The sequence below is a fragment of the Oryctolagus cuniculus genome, chromosome 20 (genome assembly GCF_051225735.1).
Source record: "Oryctolagus cuniculus isolate XC-2025 breed Fujian yellow rabbit chromosome 20, ASM5122573v1, whole genome shotgun sequence".
Classification (NCBI taxonomy): Eukaryota; Metazoa; Chordata; class Mammalia; order Lagomorpha; family Leporidae; genus Oryctolagus; species Oryctolagus cuniculus.
The window spans coordinates 42747107-42767603 of NC_142886.1; the positions used below are offsets into that span (position 1 = coordinate 42747107).

Consider the following 20497-nt stretch of genomic DNA (forward strand, 5'->3'; position numbering starts at 1 on the left):
CCTTAGGGATTGGCTCTTGGCGCTCAGACCCCGCCTCCTCCGGCTACGCCCCTCGCGGCCGCTTTTCCCGCCTCCGCCGGGACCGAGCTGCGGTCCAGGTGACAGTTGAGGATGGCCGGAGCTGAGGAGTCAGCCGGGCGGCAGTCGGAGCTGGAGCCCGTGGTGTCGTTGGTCGACGTACTCGAGGAGGACGAGGAGTTGGAGAACGAGGCGTGCGCCGTCCTGGGCGGCAGCGACTCGGAGAAGTGCTCCTACTCGCAGGTGGGCGCGCGACCCGGGCCTCTGCCCTGGGGCTCCGGCGGAACCCCCTGTTCCCGGCCCGACTCTCCCGCGTCCTGCCCGCTCTGCCGCCTCCCCCGGGGCGGCCGCCCCGCTGCCAGGCCCAGCTGCCCGTCCCTCCGCAGCCCGCGTCCCGCGGGGGCCTCCCTCTCCCCGGGGCCACGTCGGGCTCCTCAGGATTCGCGGGCTGCGGCCCCTGCCCTCGCAGCCTCGGCTGGTTTCCGCGACCTCTCGGACCCCTCCCGGGAGTGCGGAGCGGGGCCGTCACCGGAGGCCGCCCTGGCTCTGGGGTGGGCTCCTCGCCGCGGCTGTCGGCGTTGGGCCCCACGCCGGGAAAAGGCCGGAACCGGGACAGCGGGTGGTCCCGGCCGGGGAAGAGGGTCTGCCTGGCCTGGACCAGGACCGCAGGGGGCGTGATGTCGTGCGTGCTGGCCTCGTTATGGACGTCTAGGCGCGGGCCGGGAGGGAACGGACAAGGTGGGAGGAGGGTGACCCAGGCAGGGGCTGGCGTGAGCGCCGGGCAGTCGTTCCGTGGTAGGGACTGAGCTCATAAACCCCTTGTCCTGGCTGACCGGACCGAGCTGACCGTGGTCAACCCGGCACCCAGAGATGGCCCCAGACGCTGGCTCGCATTTAAACCTTTGCTCATCGCTAGAAGTACTTAGGAAAAAAAAAATCCTAAGTCTTTACAAAAGTCAGCTGTTTGTGAAATACAGTTAGCTTCCTAAAACAGAAATTCATCCGTTCCTTTTCTTATAGTAAAACATAGGGGAATTTGCACGAATCCTGTGTGCAGGCCTGTCCCCACACCCAGCTCCACAGAGGACGATTCTGACGTTGAGGGGCCGCCCTCCCGCCTCTGAGAGGGGGGTCATCGCACGGAGACGCCACGAGATTCGTCGTTTTTCCTCCAGCTTTTTACTTTGAAACTATTTTTTTTTTTGTAAATAAAAGATTTGAAAGACCGGAGAGAGATCTTTCATCTGTTCGTTCACTCCCTAAGTGACTGCAACTCTACTAGGCCGCCCTGAAGCCAAGAGGCCACAGCTTTATTTGTGGCTTCCATGTGGATGGCCGGGATGCAGGCACGTGGGCCATCCTCCACTGCTTTGCCAGGCACGTTGGCAGGGAGCTGGAGCAGAGCAGAGCACCCAGGACTCACTCTGCCAGGAGATGCAGGTGTCTTTGAAGTGGTGGCTTAACATTTTGCCACACTTGTTTTATTTCTCTCCTTTTTTTAAGTTTTTTTTTTTCTTTTTTTATTTGAAAGAGTTAACGGAGAGGATGAGAGAGAGAGAGACCTTCCATCCACTGGTTCACTCCATGAGTGTCAGCAACTGCTTGGGCTGGGCCATAACTAAACCGGGAGCCCAGGGTTTCTTCCGGGTCTCCCATGTGAGTGGGAACCCTGGGGCCATCTTTCACTGTTTTCCTAGTGCATTAGCAAGGAGCTGGATCAGAAGTGCAGCCGCTGGGTCTCAGATCAGATATGGGAGCAGGCAGGGGCTTACCCACAATGCTGGCCCATCTCTTTTGTGTGTTATACTCTTTGCTTTCTTTTTGGACCATTTGAAAATAGATTGCAGACATCATGACCCTACATCTCTAACTATTTCAACCTGCATTTCCTAATAACCAAAGAGTCTTGGCATGCATTGATTTTTCTCCTTGGTGTAATTACAATCATTTTCCAAAATTGAAAGTATGATCTTACTTACTGTCTCTGACATTTTCATATGTTAAATGATTAAGCAGAACAAACTATTCACAGGTGATTGACACATTTATACTTCCTCTGACTTTAAGAAAAAATTGGATGAACACAAGCACTAATATAGATATGAAACACACAACGGTGTTTTGGAACTCCGTTGTATAAACTTTCTCAGCTGTCACTGTGGTTTTTAAAGGAATATCTTACCCACAGGAATTTTCATTCTGTTTCAGAACCTAGTATAGGTATTAAGTAACTATGCTCTGTCATTAATTCATTTTTTCCTTTTTATTTTGGTGCTGTCAGGGCTCAGTAAAGAGACAAGCACTATATGCTTGTAGTACCTGCACCCCAGAGGGAGAAGAACCAGCAGGAATTTGCCTAGCTTGCAGTTATGAATGTCACGGAAGTCATAAACTATTTGAGTTGTACACAAAAAGGTAAATAGAGATTGTTCCCGAATGCTTTCTAAATGTTTAGATTCTTTTCCAAGTGTACTTTTTTCTTAATCTTGTGTTTTCATCCAAAAGTGTTGTGCATTAGTGAAATTTAATATAATTGTTCATGTAATAAAACATAAACATAATTTTTCCATAGGCTCGTTTAAAATATAATTATAGTACATACTTAAACCACTCATCGTTCTCTGCCATTGTTTTGTGTATGTGTGTGATAAAGGTGTTTGTCTTTATGCATATTTTACAGAGTTCTAAAATTCTATATTGTTTTATTCTTGGAGAAATTCCAAATTGAATACATGAACAGCAAAGCCCCTTTTTAGATTCTAGAACTGAGTCGTAAATAAAAGAGGCTATGATTTGAGTTTAAAGAGTACTTCATTAGATTCAAAACAAAAATAAAATAGTGTCCTCTTTTTTTCAGAAATTTTCGTTGTGATTGTGGAAACAGCAAGTTTAAAAATTTGGAATGCAAATTATTTCCTGTAAGTTAAGCATTGTAACTATAAAGGCATTTAAAGAAGTTGATGTTTATAATTGCCAAATGTTTTCCAGACGGGGAGTTTTTCCTTTTTATTCCTTGCAAAAGTATTTTTCATTTCTTATTTTGTTGGGAAAACTACACAGCATGTTCAGAGTCTACAATATGGATTATCATTAACATGAAAAGTTTTGAGGGAAAATGTTTTTTAAATTGAGTCAGGTCTTTCGAAGTTGATTGTGCTTATGCTCTGAGATTTTATGTTAGTTATACATTCTTATTTGAAAGGCAGCGGGGAGACATACACAGGCAGCAATATACCAGCTGCTGGTTCACTCTCCTAACGCTGGCAACAGCTGGTGCTGGGCCATGCCAAAGCCGGGAGACTGGAACTCAGACCAGGCCTCCTCCCACGTGGGTGATGGAATCCAGTACTTGAGGCAGCACCACTGTCACGGGTGTTCATTAGCAGGAAGCTGGAATTGGAGGTCGAGCTGAAATCCTAACCCAGGCACTCCACTGTGGGATGCAGGCTTTCCAAGTGCCATCCTCACTGTGCCAAAGACCCTCTGTGCCTTTGTGTGCTCAGTCTGTGTGTGTGTGTGTGTGTGTGTGTGATGCTTTTAAAACAAAGGATCTGACCTTAAAAACCTGAATAAATAAAGCTTTGTACTAATGAATGTGGGCTAGATGCACAAAGAACTTTTAAAATGTTTTTTGGCTAATAGAAGTTATGATTACCAAGAATGCTACGCTGTTCAGTCATCATTGCGGAAATTGTCATGCTTTTCTCCTCCTTTGATGCTAGTTTTGGACAATTTCTTTGCCTCTTTTAAGCCTCCTAGTAAGCTAGGGGCCTTGGCTATCACAGCTGAGCATAAAGAAGAACGCAGAAATTCTAGGCGATTGAAAAATTAATGTTCATAATTAACTCTTGTCTCTGCTTTATTTAATTCTGTATTGAGTTTGCCACAGTTGGTACAGAAAAAGGTGCAAAAAGAGAGTTTAATTTTTTTCCTTGAGTCTTGGAAAAAGTATCCTTTTAGTAAAAGTGACTTTTTTCTCTTTATACTTTGAAAGTTGAAGAACCACCTTATGAGGTAAATTTCATGCAGCAATTTGTTGAATATGTAAATTTTATGGTACATGAAGCTGTAGTTGAAAATTTAAAATATTGTATGTTGAAATTAGTATTATCTTTTAGGACAAAGCAAAGGTAAATTCTGGCAATAAGTACAATGACAACTTTTTTGGACTATACTGCATTTGTAAGAGACCTTATCCCGACCCTGAAGATGAGGTAAGAGGATTGGAAATTAAAACCTGGACCTGTTACCTTAGCCTTGACTTCTCAGCCTCTTGGCACCCCTGGTCCTCTGCAGCATTTCAGGAGGAGTTTTGGGAATGTGGGAGGATTCCAGATGTATCTCTCAGGAATATGGGTTGGATCTATAACTGGTACAGAGCTCAACTCTCGTTTCTTTGATCATAAAAATGAAATATTGGAGTGAGTTTTCCCAGGACCAAAATGCCTCTTCTCAGCAACGTTCCTGCCTGCCTGCTCCATCCCCCAAACACTTTCTAAGAGACCTTCAGCTGTTTGCCTCTTTGGAAGGAAAGAAATGGAGTGTACAAAGTGGATCCTTTGAGCAATTTCAATTCGAAGAATATACAAAATTTAGAATGGATTACTTGGTCCTGCACCTCTTAACTCCCAGGCATAACCACTGTTAACACTTTTTGGTGTATAATTTTTTAGGTCTTTTTCTGTGCACTTAAAAGTGATTGAATGAATGTATATTTATTTCAATGTGTAGAGTTTTTTTTTTTCTTGAAGATGTATTTATTTAAAAGGCAGAGTTACAGAGAGGCAGAGAGAGTCTTCCATCCACTGGTTTACTCCCCAAATGGCTGCAGTGGCCGGAGCTGATCTGAAGCCAGGAGGCAGGAGCTTCTTCCTGTTCACCCACCTGTGTGCAAGGGTCTTTCACTGCTTTCCCAGGCCACAGCAGAGAGCTGAATCGGAAGTGGAGCAGCTGGGACTTAAACCAGTGCTCATATGGGATGCTGGCGCCACAGGTGGAGGCTTAGCCCACTACACCACAGTGCCGGTCCCATGGTTTCCTTTTGTAACCAAAGTGAAAATTCCATGTATTCACTCCTGCGATTGGCTTTTCTCAATCAATGTATCATAGACTTCCTTCCATACCAACACATATCTACTTGGTTTTATTGTTGGCAGAATATCCTGCAATTGGACATGCCGTGAGTTAACTAACCTAGCTCTTGGTCTGTAGCAAAATAGCATGGTGTGATTGATTTTTCACCTCAGTGAACACTCTTCTGCATTAATGTGCTGAACACTCCCCTGCAGGTATCAGGTAGTGTGGCTGCTGGTGGTCATAGGACATTGGCTTTTAAAATTGAGACTGTGTCTGCCGAAAGGATTCAGCCACCAACGGTATTGATTTCCCCCCAGTACTCCAGTTAACTGTGCTCATTACCAGTCCCTTAAAACTTTGCCGTTCTGATAAATGAAGAAAAATACCTTTCTTTTCCCGATCATGAGTGAGATTGTGCATCTTTTCAAGAGTTTTTTGGATGTTTGTAGTAACCTTCTCTCTGAATTGCTCTTCATATCATCAGTCTATGCTTTGATTGGATTGGGTTTGTCTATTTACTTATTGGAGGCTTTTTACATTGCGAGAAATTAACTTTATGTTTTCTTCCTTGCTTCCTAATTGTCTTGCAACTATAATTATTAAACCAAGTGGCATAGAGGGACAAATTGAAGATATCTTTTTGAGTTATCAAAAATAAAACTTTAAAACTGGATATTTTAAATGATAGGGTAAAGTTTTCCTTTTTTTTTTTTTTTTTAAGATTTATTTATTTGAAGGGCAGAATGGCAGAGAGAGGGGGATAGACAGAAAGAGACCTTTCATATGCTAGTTCACTCCTCAAGTGGCCACACCTCCAGGACTGGGCTAGGCTGAAGCCAGGAGCCAGGAGTTCCAGCTGACTTTCCCACTTGGGTGGCAGGGACCCAAGCACCTGGGCCATTTTCTGCTGCTTTCCCAGGGACATTAGCAGGAAATTGGATTGGGAGTGGAGCAGCCAGGGCTCAAACCAACATTCTGATTCAGGATACCAGTGTTGCAAGGGGTGGCTTAATCTGGTACACCTCAATGCTGGTGCTTCAAGTGTTACTTCCAAAAGTGTTGTAAAAAGACAAAATAGAAGATGTTGAATAAATTGACAAAAGCAGAGAAAACAATAAAACAGTATTTTTAAATATATGTGTGTGGTGGGCATATTTTCCTTTAAAAAATTAGGAAGAACAACAAGGCAGTGTTATATAAAATAGAAATACCCTACTTATCTCTAAGGTTTTATGAGATTCAGATATTAGGTATCTGCTTCGAAAGAGCCTTGATAACTGCTTGCGAAGTGCTGTCTCAGTGTAACCCTTTGTGACACCAGTTTGTGTAGAGAGGACTCCTTTGTCCCCTGTGACTACTATTACATGGGCGGGGGTCTCACAGAACTGGAAGGGCATTATCTGATACCTGTTCTGCTGTGTGCCTGATTCACTTCTGTCCCAGAATGCAATGTGCTCCTTAACAAACACGCTGCCTTTCTGTGTTAGATTCCAGATGAGATGATCCAATGTGTGGTCTGTGAAGACTGGTTCCATGGCAGGGTAAGAACTTTCACCTTTGACACCTGTTGTCTTCACAAAAAGATAGTCTTTTCCCTCTGCATTGTTATTTTTTGTATTATAGTATTCTTTCAAAAATAAAGATACGATCAGTATACAACTGTAATATTTGTTTACAAAATCATGGGCATTTTGTACAACTTGGAAAGAATATTTGGTGCTTTGTATTCTTAGCATCTTGGTGCCGTCCCCCCTGAGAGTGGAGATTTCCAAGAGATGGTGTGCCAGGCTTGTATGGAACGGTGTTCTTTCTTGTGGGCTTATGCTGCACAGTTGGCAGGTAGGTGTTGTGCTTGTGGAATTTGTACGTTTAAGCCAGAATTTTTTGCAACTATTTTCATTTGAACTCTGAGGTATAGAAAACAGTAAAGGATATGTTCCTTCTCTAGGGTGTGTTGTGGAGTGGTTGGGAGCCCACCAAGAACGAATCTGTGTTGAAATGGCATGGTGCAGCGTATGGCTGAAACCAGAAATAGAGTGGTGCAGACAGCAGTGTTTGAGCTGGATTTTGAAGGATGATAGATGTAAAATAACATGCTATTGGTTAGGGGTGGGGGATGGGTGATTAGGGTGCTGTAATAAAAAACCATAGACAACACATTCCACAAGTGGCCAGTAATGGAAATTTGCAGCTCCTCGTTCCGGGGGCGAGAGTCCAGGGTCAGGGTACCTCTGTCTGTTTTCTGGTCTGGGCCAGGCTGAAGCCGTGAGCCATGGACTCCGTCCTGGTCTCCCAAGTCAGTGGCAGGGCCCCAAGTATTTGGGCTGTCTTCCACTGGCTAGATCCAAAGCAGAACAGCCTGGATGCCAGGCAGCACTCTGGTATGGGAAATGGGTGGCAGCTTGCTGCTCTAGGCCACGACATCGACCCTGCGTATGAAAGGGAAATGCCGGCCGGTGCCGCGGCTCACTAGGCTAATCCTCCGCCTAGCGGCGCCGGCACACCGGGTTCTAGTCCCGGTCGGGGCGCCGGATTCTGTCCCGGTTGCCCCTCTTCCAGGCCAGCCCTCTGCTGTGGCCAGGGAGTGCAGTGGAGGATGGCCCAGGTGCTTGGGCCCTGCACCCCATGGGAGACCAGGAAAAGCACCTGGCTCCTGGCTCCTGCCATCGGATCAGCGCGGTGCGCCGGCCACGGCGGCCATTGGAGGGTGAACCAACGGCAAAAGGAAGACCTTTCTCTCTGTCTCTCTCTCTCACTGTCCACTCTGCCTGTCAAAAAAATAAAAAAAGAAAAGAAAGGGAAATGCCTTATCCCATAGGAGCTCCCTCACTTTCTCTCACAACCTGTTTCTTTTTTCATGTGTTTTCTTTTTTAAAGATTTATTTATTTATTTGAAAGAGCTACACAAAGAAGGAGAGGCAGAGAGAGAGACAGAGAGAGAGAGAGATCTTCCATCCTCTGCTTCACTCTCCAACTGGCTGCAACCGCCAGAGCTGTGCCGATCTGGAGCCAGGAGCTTCCCCCAGGTCTCCCATGTGGGTGCAGGGCCCAAGGACTTGGGCCATCTTCTGCTGCCTTCCCAGGCTATAGCAGAGAGCTGGATCGGAAGAGGAGCAACCAGGACTAGAATCGGTGCCCATGTGGGATGCCAGCACCACAGACGGCGGCTTTACCCGCTATGCCGCGGCACTGGCCCCAGTATTTCTGTTTCTACACCCATCCTTTTAGGTCTACCTCTCTCATAAAGAAAAGCTGGTTATTTTTTTTAAATGATTCTTTTACCTATATTTGTAGCTGTTATCTCCTCCTACTGCCTCTTGTTTCTTGAGTTCTCTGTAACATTATCTTATTTTCTCCTTTATGTATAAATGCTTACATAGTGATTGATATTTTTAAATGGACTGATCAACTGTTTGAATTCTTGGATTAGGCAAGCCTAACCTAAAAAGGTGTTGATATTGCCTTTCAAATTATTCCCGAGATGAAGGTTAACTTTTTTCTCTTTCTAGATTCTGAAATAGTTTTAAGTCAGGGTAAGGAATTTCATTGCCTGGTAAGATCTGTGGATGTGTATGTGTGTTTGTTTTTCATTGAACCACAGTAACCAAAGTATCTCCTGAGGATGATGGGTTGGTGCTGAATGTTGATGGAACAGGTGACCAGGAAGTTCTCAAACCTGAAAATGGAGCTCATCAAGACAGTGCCCTCAAGGAAGATCTTCCTGACCGTAGAAGGGATGTCGCCACGGAAGTTCAGGCAGAGCAGAATAGTGAACCGTGTGCCAGTTCTAGTTCTGCATTGGGTCTTCAGGTAATAAAGTACAGGCCCTAAAAGGGAAACATCAGCACAGTTAACTCTGTTAAGCTCCACAGCTTCAGATTTAAATTGTCTTTTGCCTAAAGAAAGCCCTTTACAAAATCTAAACTGAAAACTATGATAGTCATAAAAATGTATTTCAAAACTCAATTTTACTTCAGACAGCGCTTAAGAATCAGAGCCTCAACACAGAACCACAGTCTGGCTGCAGGCTTGAGGCACTTAAAGCCACGCAGTTTGTGAAGAAAGACACTGCCACCTACTGGCCCCCGAACTGGCGCAGCAAATTGTGTACCTGCCAAGAGTGTATGGTGAGTAGCCACAAGTTCAGTGGCAGTTCACAGTGAGAACACCTGGACAGTGTGTTTGTGGAATTGGTGGAAGAGTAAGGGACTTTCAAAATGTTCATATTAAGCAAATTTATGGAATAGTACTTAGAGTTTGAATGCTCGTGGAAAAAATTAAGAATTATGTAATTTTAAAAAATCTGCCTTAATTTTTATGGAAAATGGTAATTCTTATCTTTTGTGTCATAGAGTTGCTTGGAAATAAACATTGCTTGACAGTTACAGTACATCAGTGGTTTTGAAATAAAGCTCTTAGAGACCACAGAGTGTCAGCTAGGAAGTCGGGCTATTTCTAAAGGAGATTGGAGCATCCAGAATGAATCCTGCAAGGACTCTGTGCTTAGATTTTCCTAGGTGTTAGTTTTTAGAAACTCACTGCATTTTTAGTTATTCTCGTGAAGTTGATTTTTTGAGAATGATGTGCACGCCTAATGAGAACACTGACTTTATGTATTATAGAAGATGTATGGAGAGCTGGATGTCCTGTTCCTGACAGATGAACACGACACGGTGCTGGCTTATGAAAACAAAGGCAAGAGTGACCAGGCAGCCGATCGGCGCGACCCTCTGATGGACACCCTGAGCAGCATGAACAGAGTCCAGCAAGTGGAGCTTATCTGTGGTAAGTGCTGCTCGTGTGTGAACATTCATACTTTCCTTTACTGTGTGAAAAGAAGTCTAAGGAATGGTGCTAATTGGTCTCCACTACACTTGCTGGATTTCAGTGTTGTGTTCTTGAGTAATTGTCTGCTGTTCTCACTGAGTCAGTTCCATGCTTGAGAAACCACAACATGTGTGTTTTGATTTGGGGTAGGTATGGAAATATAGCATAGCAGCGGGTTTTCCCGCCCCGCCCCCAGCTAGTCTCCATGGAGTAAGGCGTGGCGTCTCTGACAGTGCGTGTGGGTGCTACAGTGGTTCACAGGGAGCCGCCAGAGGGGCAGACGTGCCCAGACCCTGGCATGCAGGCTTTCACGTTCCCTTCCTGGTAGGTCGAACTGAGGTCAGTGACTTCGCCCCAGGCAGTTTCCACTCAGTTGCCACCACCTTCATGTCCCTCTGATGGCACTGATCATTGCTTTTATTGGCAATTTGATTAATTTCTTTCTAATTTATTAGACTAAAATATTTTTGAGGGTGGAAGCTGCACCTAAAAGTTCTGTAGCATTCAGGATGCCTTACCTGACACACTGTTAAGTCAGTATTTGTAATATATAATGTTTGATGGGTCCAGGGTCTTTCAAGTACTAGAATTCCAGAGAAATAGGGAACCCATAAAAACTTCTTAGCTGATCTTCATGGGAATGAGGATTGCTCTGTTTTCTGTCTGTTTAAAGAAGAAAGGTCCCAGGTATCAAATTGAAGGCAGCCTAGAGAATCTGGGGGAAATTAGGGACAAGTCTCTATGCAGGTTTCACCTAAGAAAAATGTGGCTTAAGCTGTTAATTTAAATGTCAATGGCAAAGAAATATTTTGTCTTTAAAAACAAATGGCTTATCTGAATTTTTAAATTCTTAAATACTTTTGTGGTTTTGATTTAGAATACAATGACTTGAAGACTGAACTTAAAGACTATCTCAAGCGATTTGCTGATGAAGGCACGGTATGTTGAGCTAAAGGATTTTATTTATTAAGTTTTTAAAAAGTGTTTATTACTTTCATCTACTTTAAAGGACGAGCAATATACACACACCTACACAGAGGTATTTTCCATCCACTGGGCCAGGCTGAAGCCAGGATCCAGGAACACCGTCTGGGTCTCCCCACGTGTAGCAGGGGCTCAGCACCTGGGCCGTCATCTGCTGTCTACCCTGATGCATCAGTAGGAAGGTGGTTCAGAGGCAGAGCAGCCAGGACTTGAATCAGGCACTTCACTGTGGGATATGATGTGGGATATGGGTGTCCCAAGCAGCAGTTTAACCTACTGTGCCACAATGCTGTCTCTAAATTATTTATATATTTATTTGAAATAGACAAATGGACAGAGAGAAAGAGCAAGAGAGTGAGCAAGCGCTCCCATGTGCTTGCTCACAACCAGATTCCAAGACAGCAGGGTTGGGCTGAGGCCAAAGCATAGAGCTGAGAACTCAGTCCAGGTCTTCCATGGGGACGGCAGGAATCTGGTTACAGGAACCATCGCTGCCGCCCCCCAGAGTCTGCATTAGTAGAAAGTGTAGGGCCGGCCCCGCGGCTCACTAGGCTAATCCTCTGCCTTGCGGCGCTGGCACACCGGGTTCTAGTCCTGGTCGGGGCGCCAGATTCTGTCCCGGTTGTCCCTCTTCCAGACCAGCTCTCTGCTGTGGCCAGGAGTGCAGTGGAGGATGGCCCAAGTGCTTGGGCCCTGCACCCCATGGGAGACCAGGATAAGCACCTGGCTCCTGCCTTCGGATCAGCACGGTGCACCAGCTGCAGTGCGCTGGCCGCGGCGGCCATTGGAGGGTGACCCAACGGCAAAAGGAAGACCTTTCTCTCTGTCTCTCTCTCTCTCTCACTGTCCACTCTGCCTGTCAAAAAAAAAAAAAAAAAAAAAAAAGTGTAGTGAGGAGCTGGAGCTGCTGTTGAACTGACACTGTGATATGTGACATGGGCCTCTTAACTGAGTGCCTGCCCCGAGTTAGAAAATGTCATCATAACCCTGTACATTTTGAATAAACTTTATTTTAATGGACTTTGCAACTTAAATACGGTATTTGAGAATACTGCAGAAACTGTTGATAGCAGCTTTGGCAGAAGGACAATCACTAAGGGGGGTGAAGCGTGAAGGGTCCCTCTGGGTCTCTTTACCAAGCCCAGCTAGAACAGAAAGAGTGAGGGAGGAGCGTCATCCCCCGGGGTGCAGAGCCAGCGGTTGTAGCTTGGGAGAAGCCAGCGATGCTGATTCTGCTGGTCCCGAACGGAAGCACTGATCTTCGGGCTGTGTTGGGGAAAATGCAAACCAGACCCATTTGTGAGATTCTGAGTTCTGTAGTTTAGAGTAGAAGAACTTTATCTTTGTGGGCTGAAAAATTTCTGGTAAAATAATCTGTATTCTTTTTTTTTTAAGGATTTATTTATTTGAAAGGCAGAGTTACAGAGAGAGAGAGAGAGAGAGAGACAAAAGAAAGATCTTCCACTGGCTCACTCCCCAAATGGCCACAATGGCTGGATCTGGGCCAGTCTGAAGTAGTGAGCCAGGAACTTCTTCCTGGTCTCCCATGTGGGTGCAGGGGCCCACATACTTGGGCCACATTCTGCTGCTTTCCTGGGCACATTAGCAGGGAGCTGGATCAGAAGTGGAGCAGCTGGGACTCAAACCATTGCCCATATGGGATGCTGGTGCCACAGATGGTGGCTTTATCCACTGTGCCACAGAGCCAGCCTGAGGCTCTGTATTTTTAAGGCTGACTCTAAAATGTCTGTCAACTCTGTAAGTTTTAAATAAACATTTATTTTATTTTGTTTTAATATAGGCTTCTAGATAAATTTACAAGTACTTTCCAGTCTTTATTATTCAAAGTGTACTTATGGAAGAATGTTTCTCTAGAATATTTTCTGTCTTCCAAAGGCGGATACAAAACAAAATTCAACATTTCTCTAAGGCTGTCCTTGTAAACAGTAAATATTCTGTCTGTTAGACCAAATCTTGAGGCTTAGGGATCTGAACTAAAAGGGTCTAGGTCTATTGAGTCATTACAGATGTTGCCAGAAAAGGTAAACTGGGTCCTGAGCCCAGTTGCTGCAGCCGCCAGCAGCAGGGCTGGGTGGCATCGGAAACGTCTGCAGGAGCAGAGCCGAGATGGGGTTTTCATGAACTCGGGAAGGGGAGCCTGCACTGCCTGTCCACAGGGAGCGGGGTGGGAGGGCAGTACAGTAGCAGAAGCACTTGCTGCTGTTTGATTGGTTGCGGTTCATTAGCAGCCCAGGAAGTTTGTATGTGAACAGTCCCTGGGATTGAAGTCAGGGTTTCAACATAAACTGTTTTGTCAGTTTATTTATTTTTAAGATTTCCCTATTTATTTGAAAGGCAGAGTTACAGAGAGGCAGAGGCAGAGAGAAAAAGAGAGAATCTTCCATCTGCTGGTTCTCTCCCCAAATGGCTGCAATGGCCACAGTTGGGCCGATCTAAAGCCAGGAACCACCAGGAGCTTCTTCTGGGTCTCCCACATGGGTGCAGGGGCCCAAGGACTTGGGCCATCTTCCACTGCTTTCCCAGGCCACAGCAGAGAGCTGGAATGGAAATGGAGCAGCTGGGACTTGAACTGGTACCCATATGAGGTGCCGGCACTGCAGGCCGTGGCTTTACCCATTACACCACAGCGCGGGCCCCTTTTGTCAGTTTTGCCAGCAGCTGCTAACTGGGTAACTTCCCTTATCTCTTCTTCCTCTGTCCTCCTGAGCCTTTGTAATTAGATTTAGACGTCAAGATTTCTTCTGCTGTCACTGCGCTGTGGTCAGAATACAGAACAAGCTGGACATGGGGTGTGCTGGATCCTAAAGGAGCCGCCCCTAAAGGAGGGCGGCTGTGTGGGAAGACTCAGACTGCAGCCCACTTAGGTCCTTCCTTCCTCCTCATAGATGTTGGGTGAACCTGCAGTTCCCTGGATTTCTGGACAGGGTCCTAGCCTTGTCTTTCTGCAAAATAGATGATAAAGTCAGAGGTTCAAAGAGCCATCTCCTAAATGGTTTCTCATTTTCTAGAATGTTCTTCCCTGTCACTGTGAGCACTGCTTCCCGGTTCTGACACTGTAATTCCTACTTGTGTCACGGGGGCTGTCCTCAGGCTAATGGGCACTAATGCTGCTTTCTTGCTGAGACTGTTCACGGCTGTGAGGGGGACCTTGGTCTTTTAATCTCTGCACTGTTGTGGCGTGAGGTGTTCAAATGGTGTCTGAGCCATGCTCCTGAACGTGGTGCTCTTAATGCATTTTGTGGTCATGGTGCTCTTTATCAACCTTGTCACACCTACTGAAACCACTACCAGCAAACAGTTAGATACAGTCAGTCTTCATGCGCATCTTCCACGTCTGGCCTTTTGATGATCACCAGACCAGTTTTTGTGAGCCTTCCTGACGAGACTTTTTATCTGACATGATGACTTTCTAAGTGCTCATTCCATGACGTCACTGCTGAATTTCCAGAACGAACACACAGAAGCCTCCAGTTGCTTATAACTCTTACCCACTTGGTTGTCTTTGTCCACAGGAGATAAAGGTAATAAGTCCTAGATGTTCTCTGAGGATGGACTCCTTTTTTTTTGATGTCTGACTATAAAAAAAATCCAGAGAAACTGAATTTTCTTGGTCAAACTAATAAAATGATTTATTATTGAACCCAAGTTGTGCTCAGTAGCATGCAGCTCTCCGTGGTGAGTGTGGCCGTTTGACCTCTGGAAACCAAAACCCGCGTGCTCGCCTTTGCGCTCCCATTTCTTCTCCGCAGAGATCTTGCCAGACATATTTATTTGCTTCTCTCGGCTTTCCATGGCTGTTCGTAGTCCAGGCAGGGACAGGTACTGCATCATGGAACTCCCAGATCCTGTACTTACTGCACTTCCGAGTGTAAATGCCAGAGCCCTGGAAGGCTGAGCTGCAGTCCTGGAATGCGGGGGCTGTCCTGGATGTGCTCGGGCTCCAGCCCCTGGCTGCTGACCAGCGCTTCTCCCCTTGGAACTTGTGACACGGAGGTGTCAGCTGCTGCCTGCTAGCAGAGTGCTGGCACTTACAGGGTTAATAAAGTTGCTGCAGGTTAGCATCCCTGGGGAGGGGAGAGAAAGAGATGAAGTATTTGCCGCTTTGTTTTCTTACCCTCCTTTCCCTCTTTCTCTACGCCCGCCTCCCTTCCTTCCTACCAATACCCATGTGGTAACTTGGTAGTAGAAAGTGCATTATCAAACCTGTCTTTTGGGATGGCTGTTACATAGCTTTTGACCAGGTCACCCTAGACTCACTCTTGGGGGTGAGCAGAGATTCCTAGACTCTCCCAGTTTACTTTTTAATCCACATTTTCCCTATGTCTTATTTTTTTTATTTTTAAAATTTTTATTTCCTTATTTTCATTTTATTTGAAAGACAGATCTTCCATCTGCTGGTTCCCTCCTCAAATGCCCACAGCATCTAGGCTAAGCTAGACCACAGCTGGAGCCTGGAATTCAATCTAGAGCTCCCACACGGGTGGTAGGGACCCAAGTACCTGAGCCATCACCTGCCACCTCCCAGGGTGTGCACTGGCAGAAAGCTGGATGAGAAGTGGAGGACCCTGGGCTGGTGCTATGGCGTAGCAGGTAAAGCCAGTGCCTGTAGTGCCAGCATCCTATATGGGTGCCGGTTCAAGTCCCAGCTGCTCCACTTCTAATCCAGCTCTTGCTATGGGCCGGGAGAGCAATGGAAGATGGCCCAAGTCCTTGGCCCCTGCACCCGCATGGGAGACTCAGATGAAGCTCTTGGCTCCTGGCTTCAGATCTTCACAGCTCTGACCATTGCAGCTATCTGGGGAGAGAACCAGTGGATGGAAGACCTGTCTGTCTCTCTCTCTCTCTCTCTCTCTCTCTCTCTGCCTTTGGCTTTCAAATAAATAAATAAATATTTTTTTAAAAAAATGGAGGACCCAAGAATCTAAACCGTAGTGCCAAATGCCTACCCCAACTTCTTTCTTTTTTTTTCTTTCTTTCCTTCCTGTTTGCTTGCTTGTTTTCTTCTTTAAAGGGTTATTTATTTGAAAGACCATTACAGAGACAGCCATACCTTCCATCTGCCGGTTCACTCCCAAATGGCCACAACAGCTGGGGCTGGGCTGGGCTCAAGCCAGGAGTCTGGAACTCCATCTAGGTCTCTCGTGTGTGACAAGGGCCCAAGCTCTTGGCCATCCTCTGCTGCTTTCCTAAGCTCTAGGAAGCAGGGAAATGGATTGGAAGTGGGCCAGCTAGGACTTGAGCTGGTGCCCTGATATGGGTAATGTTTTATTTTACTGATATCAAAAACACCTTAGTACAATGCTCTAAATATTTTTTCCGATAAATAGAGGGTAGATTTCTCATTTTTATTGCATGAAATAGATTTACTAAAAGTAGTGCTTCTGGGGCTGGCATTGTGGCGTCACAGGTAAAGCCGTCGCCTGCAATCCCATATGGGCACTGGTTCAAGTCCCAGCTGCTCCACTTCCGATCCAGCTCTCTGCTATGGCCTGGGAAAGCAGTGGAAGATGGCCCAAGTGCTTGGGCCCCTGCACCCATGTGGGAAGACTGGAGGAAGTGCCTGGCTTCAGATCAGCACAGCTCTGGCCATTGCAGCCAACTGGGGAGTGAACTAACAGATGGAAGATCTCTCTCTGCCTCTCCTTTTCTGTGTAACTCTGATTTTCAAATAAATAAATCTTTTTTTTTTTTTTAAAGAAAAAGGAGTGCTTCTATAGTAATTTTTTTTCCAGTTTTGTTTATATAGCAAACATCTTCAATTTTGGACTCTTGAAGAGGGAAGTTTTTAAATTTTTTTTTCTTCAAACATTCCCTGCTCTTGGTAAAGAAGACAGCAGAGATCTGAGCGCCAGCAGACTCTGTTTCCCATGTGTGCTTGTGCAGAGCTGAAGGGCAATGCAGAGACAGCTGTGCTGCTGAGTGGGCAGGGTCTGGGGCGGCCTGGCGGGGCGGGGCTGTGTGTGTCCCTGTGCCACAGGTGCTGAGTGGGCGGGGTCTGGGGTGGCCTGGCGGGGCTGGCCTTGTGTCCCTGGGACAGAGGTGCTCTGAGTGGGTGGGGTCTGGGGCTCCTGGCGGGGCGGGGCTGTGTGTGTCCCTGTGCCACAGGTGCTGAGTGGGTGGGGTCTGGGGCTCCTGGCGGGGGCTGGGCTGTGTGTCCCTGGGACACAGGTGCTGAGTGGGCAGGGTTCTGGGGCTGCTGGCGGGGTCTGGGCTGTGTGTCCCTGGGACGCAGGTGCTGAGTGGGCAGGGTCTGGGGCGGCCTGGCGGGGCTGGCCTTGTGTCCCTGGGACACAGGTGCTCTGAGTGGGCAGGGTCTGGGGTGGCCTGGCGGGGCTGGGCTGTGTGTCCCTGGGACACAGGTGCTCTGAGTGGGCGGGGTCTGGGGTGGCCTGGTGGGGCTGGCTTTTTGTGTCCCTGGGACACAGGTGCTCTGAGTGAGCAGGGTTCTGGGGCTCCTGGCGGGGGCTGGGCTGTGTGTCCCTGGGACTCAGGTGCTGCTTTTATCCCCGGTCGTACAGGGAACCTGAGTTTCGAGCCGTTCCGCTCTGCTGCCTGGCGACTCCGCGCAGGTCAGCCTCTGTGAGCTGTGATCTGCACCTCCTGTACACTGTAGCATCTCCGTTCCGCTCTAAGTGCAGACGGCCCCGACTTCGGAGTGTTCAGGACTCAGGGTCTTTCCAGCCAACGATGGTGACAGCACTGTGTGTCCAAGTGGACACCACACTGTGGATTTGAATTGTGATCTTCGCCAGGGTAGCACTGCGCCGTCCAGTCCTGTCACCACGCTGGGCTGCAGCGGCTGCAGCTCACCGTCAGTGCCACTGCTGTGTGCTGAGCCGGCGTGTTCAGGAGGTTAGCCTGTGCGATGTTTCCAGCCTGTGTGGGCTCCAGGCCGGCACGCCGTCGTCAGTTGAGGGCCACGCTGACCGTCAGGACGCATTGCTTTCCGTAATGGAGTTCCCTTTCCTGATCTTTGCTTTTCTTCAACAGGTTGTCAAGAGAGAGGACATTCAGCAGTTCTTTGAAGAGTTTCAGTCAAAAAAGAGAAGAAGAGTGGATGGGATGCAGTATTACTGCAGCTAGGGTGCGGTGGCACCTCCTCGGGCCGGCGGCCCTGCCCGCGCTGTTCCCGGAATAAAAGAGGCGCACTTCCCACGGCTCCCGGCTGTCCTCCTCCGGCCTCGGGCGCCCTGCCGCTCTGCGCTGCAGTGGCCACCGTGTCTGAGCTGATTCCACAGCCAGCATTCCTCTTCCTGCCTCAGCTACTGCACCTCATTCCATAGACTTCAGCCCCCGACCCCAGTAGGCCCAGTTTGATTCGGTTATGAGAAAGCAAGTTGGTTTCTTCCCTGAAGGTTTGTTCTTGAACTCCCGAACGTGTGTACTTCGCTGCAGGGCTGTTGCCTCCCAGGACCTGCTCCGTAGGTGTCACAGAGGGTCCCTTGCTGTCAGCCAGGCCCTCTGTGGGTCCCTTCACCCCTCCAGTCGTGGTGCCTTGGTCAAGGCTTCCTGGAGCCTGCTCGCTCCCCCAGCCGCTCTGCTCTCTGAGGTGTGCTCCTGGCTCAGAGGCCTCTCTGGGCCCAGCCTCCGGAGTTGACTCACCCAGACTGATGGCTTTCTGGCCTGGCTGGCTGTCAGTGCAGGGAGATGGACTGGTGACAGGGTTGAGGAAGCAGATCTTTGTCTCGGATTTCATGACTTAGTTTATAGTGACATTGTCCTTCCCGAGCCTCCTGGCACCGGGACGTCAGGCGTAGAGGCCCGTCGTGCTCACGGGGCTTCCGCGAGAAAGTCTGCCAGTGCCGCAGGGCCTTTGCTGCCTCGACATGACCGCGTCACCCCTGTGAAATCTGGGTGGTTAAGAAGTCCTCTGGATTTCTACACATTATCAGGGATATTCATGAGCTTATATTAAAAATGGACCTATTTTGATATCGTTCTGTTATGAAAATGTTACTAGAACCCCAATAAATTATTGTTTTTCCCTTTGAATCTGTGCTGAAGAAAAGACTTAGCTTCCTGGTAGTGAGTAGGGCAGGGCGTGCCCTGTTTCGGAAGAGCCAGACTGTGGGACAGATTGAGCTGCACACGTGGGGAGGTTTGTGTAGTGATGCTCACGTCCCCAGCCGGCTCCCCGGTGACTGTGACCTTCTGAGGATCCTCACGGAGGATTGTGCAAAACCTGCATTAAGGGGAAGTCCTTGCGGTTGGTGTGACGTCCGGGCAGCCGCTCAGGCCGGGTGGACGCACCTTTTGTCACCCAGAGTGGAGAGCCTTCAAGGAACAGGGCCTTCCCTGACGCTGGGTGACACTGAGGTATGCCGCAGGGGGGCTTTGGGGCCACCTGTGACTGTTGATGTCCTTTTGTGCCCCACAGCCATGGGGAGGGTACCCGCCAATCCCTAAGCAAGATGAGCTTGTCCTACAGCGTCCAGGCCTCCAGGAAGTGTTCAGGCATGTCTTGGGCACGCAGCCTCCTAGTTCCAGGCCTCGGGAAGCGTGACGTGGAGCTGGGTCTCGTCGGCTGCGGCAGCTTGAGTGCCCTCAGCTGGCCTCGCGGAGAGGCTCTGTCTGACCTGGGAGCGCCGGCTCTGAGGAGGTGTTGAACCCCTTCTGCAAAATGCACTGGCGGTTTCTCTCCACCCAAATGTCTGACTTCACCACCAGGAAGTGCTGTCCTATGGCAGGTCAGGACCAAGCCTCGGAGGCACAACGGTCCAAACCCCCATTCGGAAGGGCTTGTTCTAGGGAAGGCACTGCTCCCTACAGCACTCGGGAGCCTCCTTTTTTACCTCTTGTTCACACTAGTTTTCTTACTGATCCTATCGGACTGTCTCTTCTTACAGAGACTGATTTTGGCCAACATGTGGCAGTTGATAATTAATGCATGTTTTATGCAAAACAAAAAATACGGTATTAGTTGCTTTTAAGGAATTCTGACATTATATGTGCGTTTTTGTAGAAATTGTTACTGGACTTATAATTACACACTTAACTCCAATCAGGTTTCTGTAAAATTTAAATAAAACCAAATTCAAAATCGTTGCTTTTCAGATCGTTTTTGGTCACCCTTCAGTCTACACAGCCTCCCTCTGCGAGTTGTAGGAAAATGAGTGTAACGTGAGTAGGTTCCAACAGCTCTTCTGCCCTGGGATCCTGCTCTCAGCACAGGGCATTGGGTCAGTGTCGGGGAGCTCGCCTGCCATTCTGTGCCAGGCGGCCGGGCCGCGGGCCCTGGGCAGGGCTCCTTTACTCCCGGCCTCCAGCAGTTCCTGGGAGGGAGGGGCCGCGATGGCTGGGATCTCAGCAAGCAGCTGACCAAGGCAACAGGCTGGGTTAGGAGCAGTCGGGCGCCCAGGTAGCGTGGGTGCAGGAAGAGGGCTGCGAGCCCACGGCCCAGAGAAGAGGTGAGGCTCACCGACGTGGTGGCCATGGTCTCAAAAATAAACACTAAGCAAACCAAAAAGCCAATGTACGGGCCCATGTGTGTGCTCTTCCGATTCCTGCTTCCTTGGAGGTTATTAAAACGGGGTTGTCAGTAACAGCCTCGGGCTGCTCCTACAGCTCAAAA

The 20497-nt window shown here is 48.1% G+C and overlaps 1 protein-coding gene across 1 annotated transcript; it reads left to right on the forward strand.

The window, feature by feature from the left end:
* The first annotated feature begins 2 nt into the window (after positions 1–2).
* On the forward strand, positions 3–19968 carry UBR7 (ubiquitin protein ligase E3 component n-recognin 7). Its single transcript, XM_008271904.5, has 11 exons — positions 3–261; positions 2300–2433; positions 2876–2936; positions 4137–4232; positions 6582–6635; positions 6828–6933; positions 8696–8904; positions 9072–9221; positions 9717–9879; positions 10799–10860; positions 17917–19968. The coding sequence occupies exons 1-11, from the start codon at positions 112–114 to the stop codon at positions 18007–18009; spliced, it is 1278 nt and encodes a 425-aa protein (XP_008270126.1). The 5' UTR covers positions 3–111; the 3' UTR covers positions 18010–19968.
* The last annotated feature ends 529 nt before the right edge of the window (positions 19969–20497 follow it).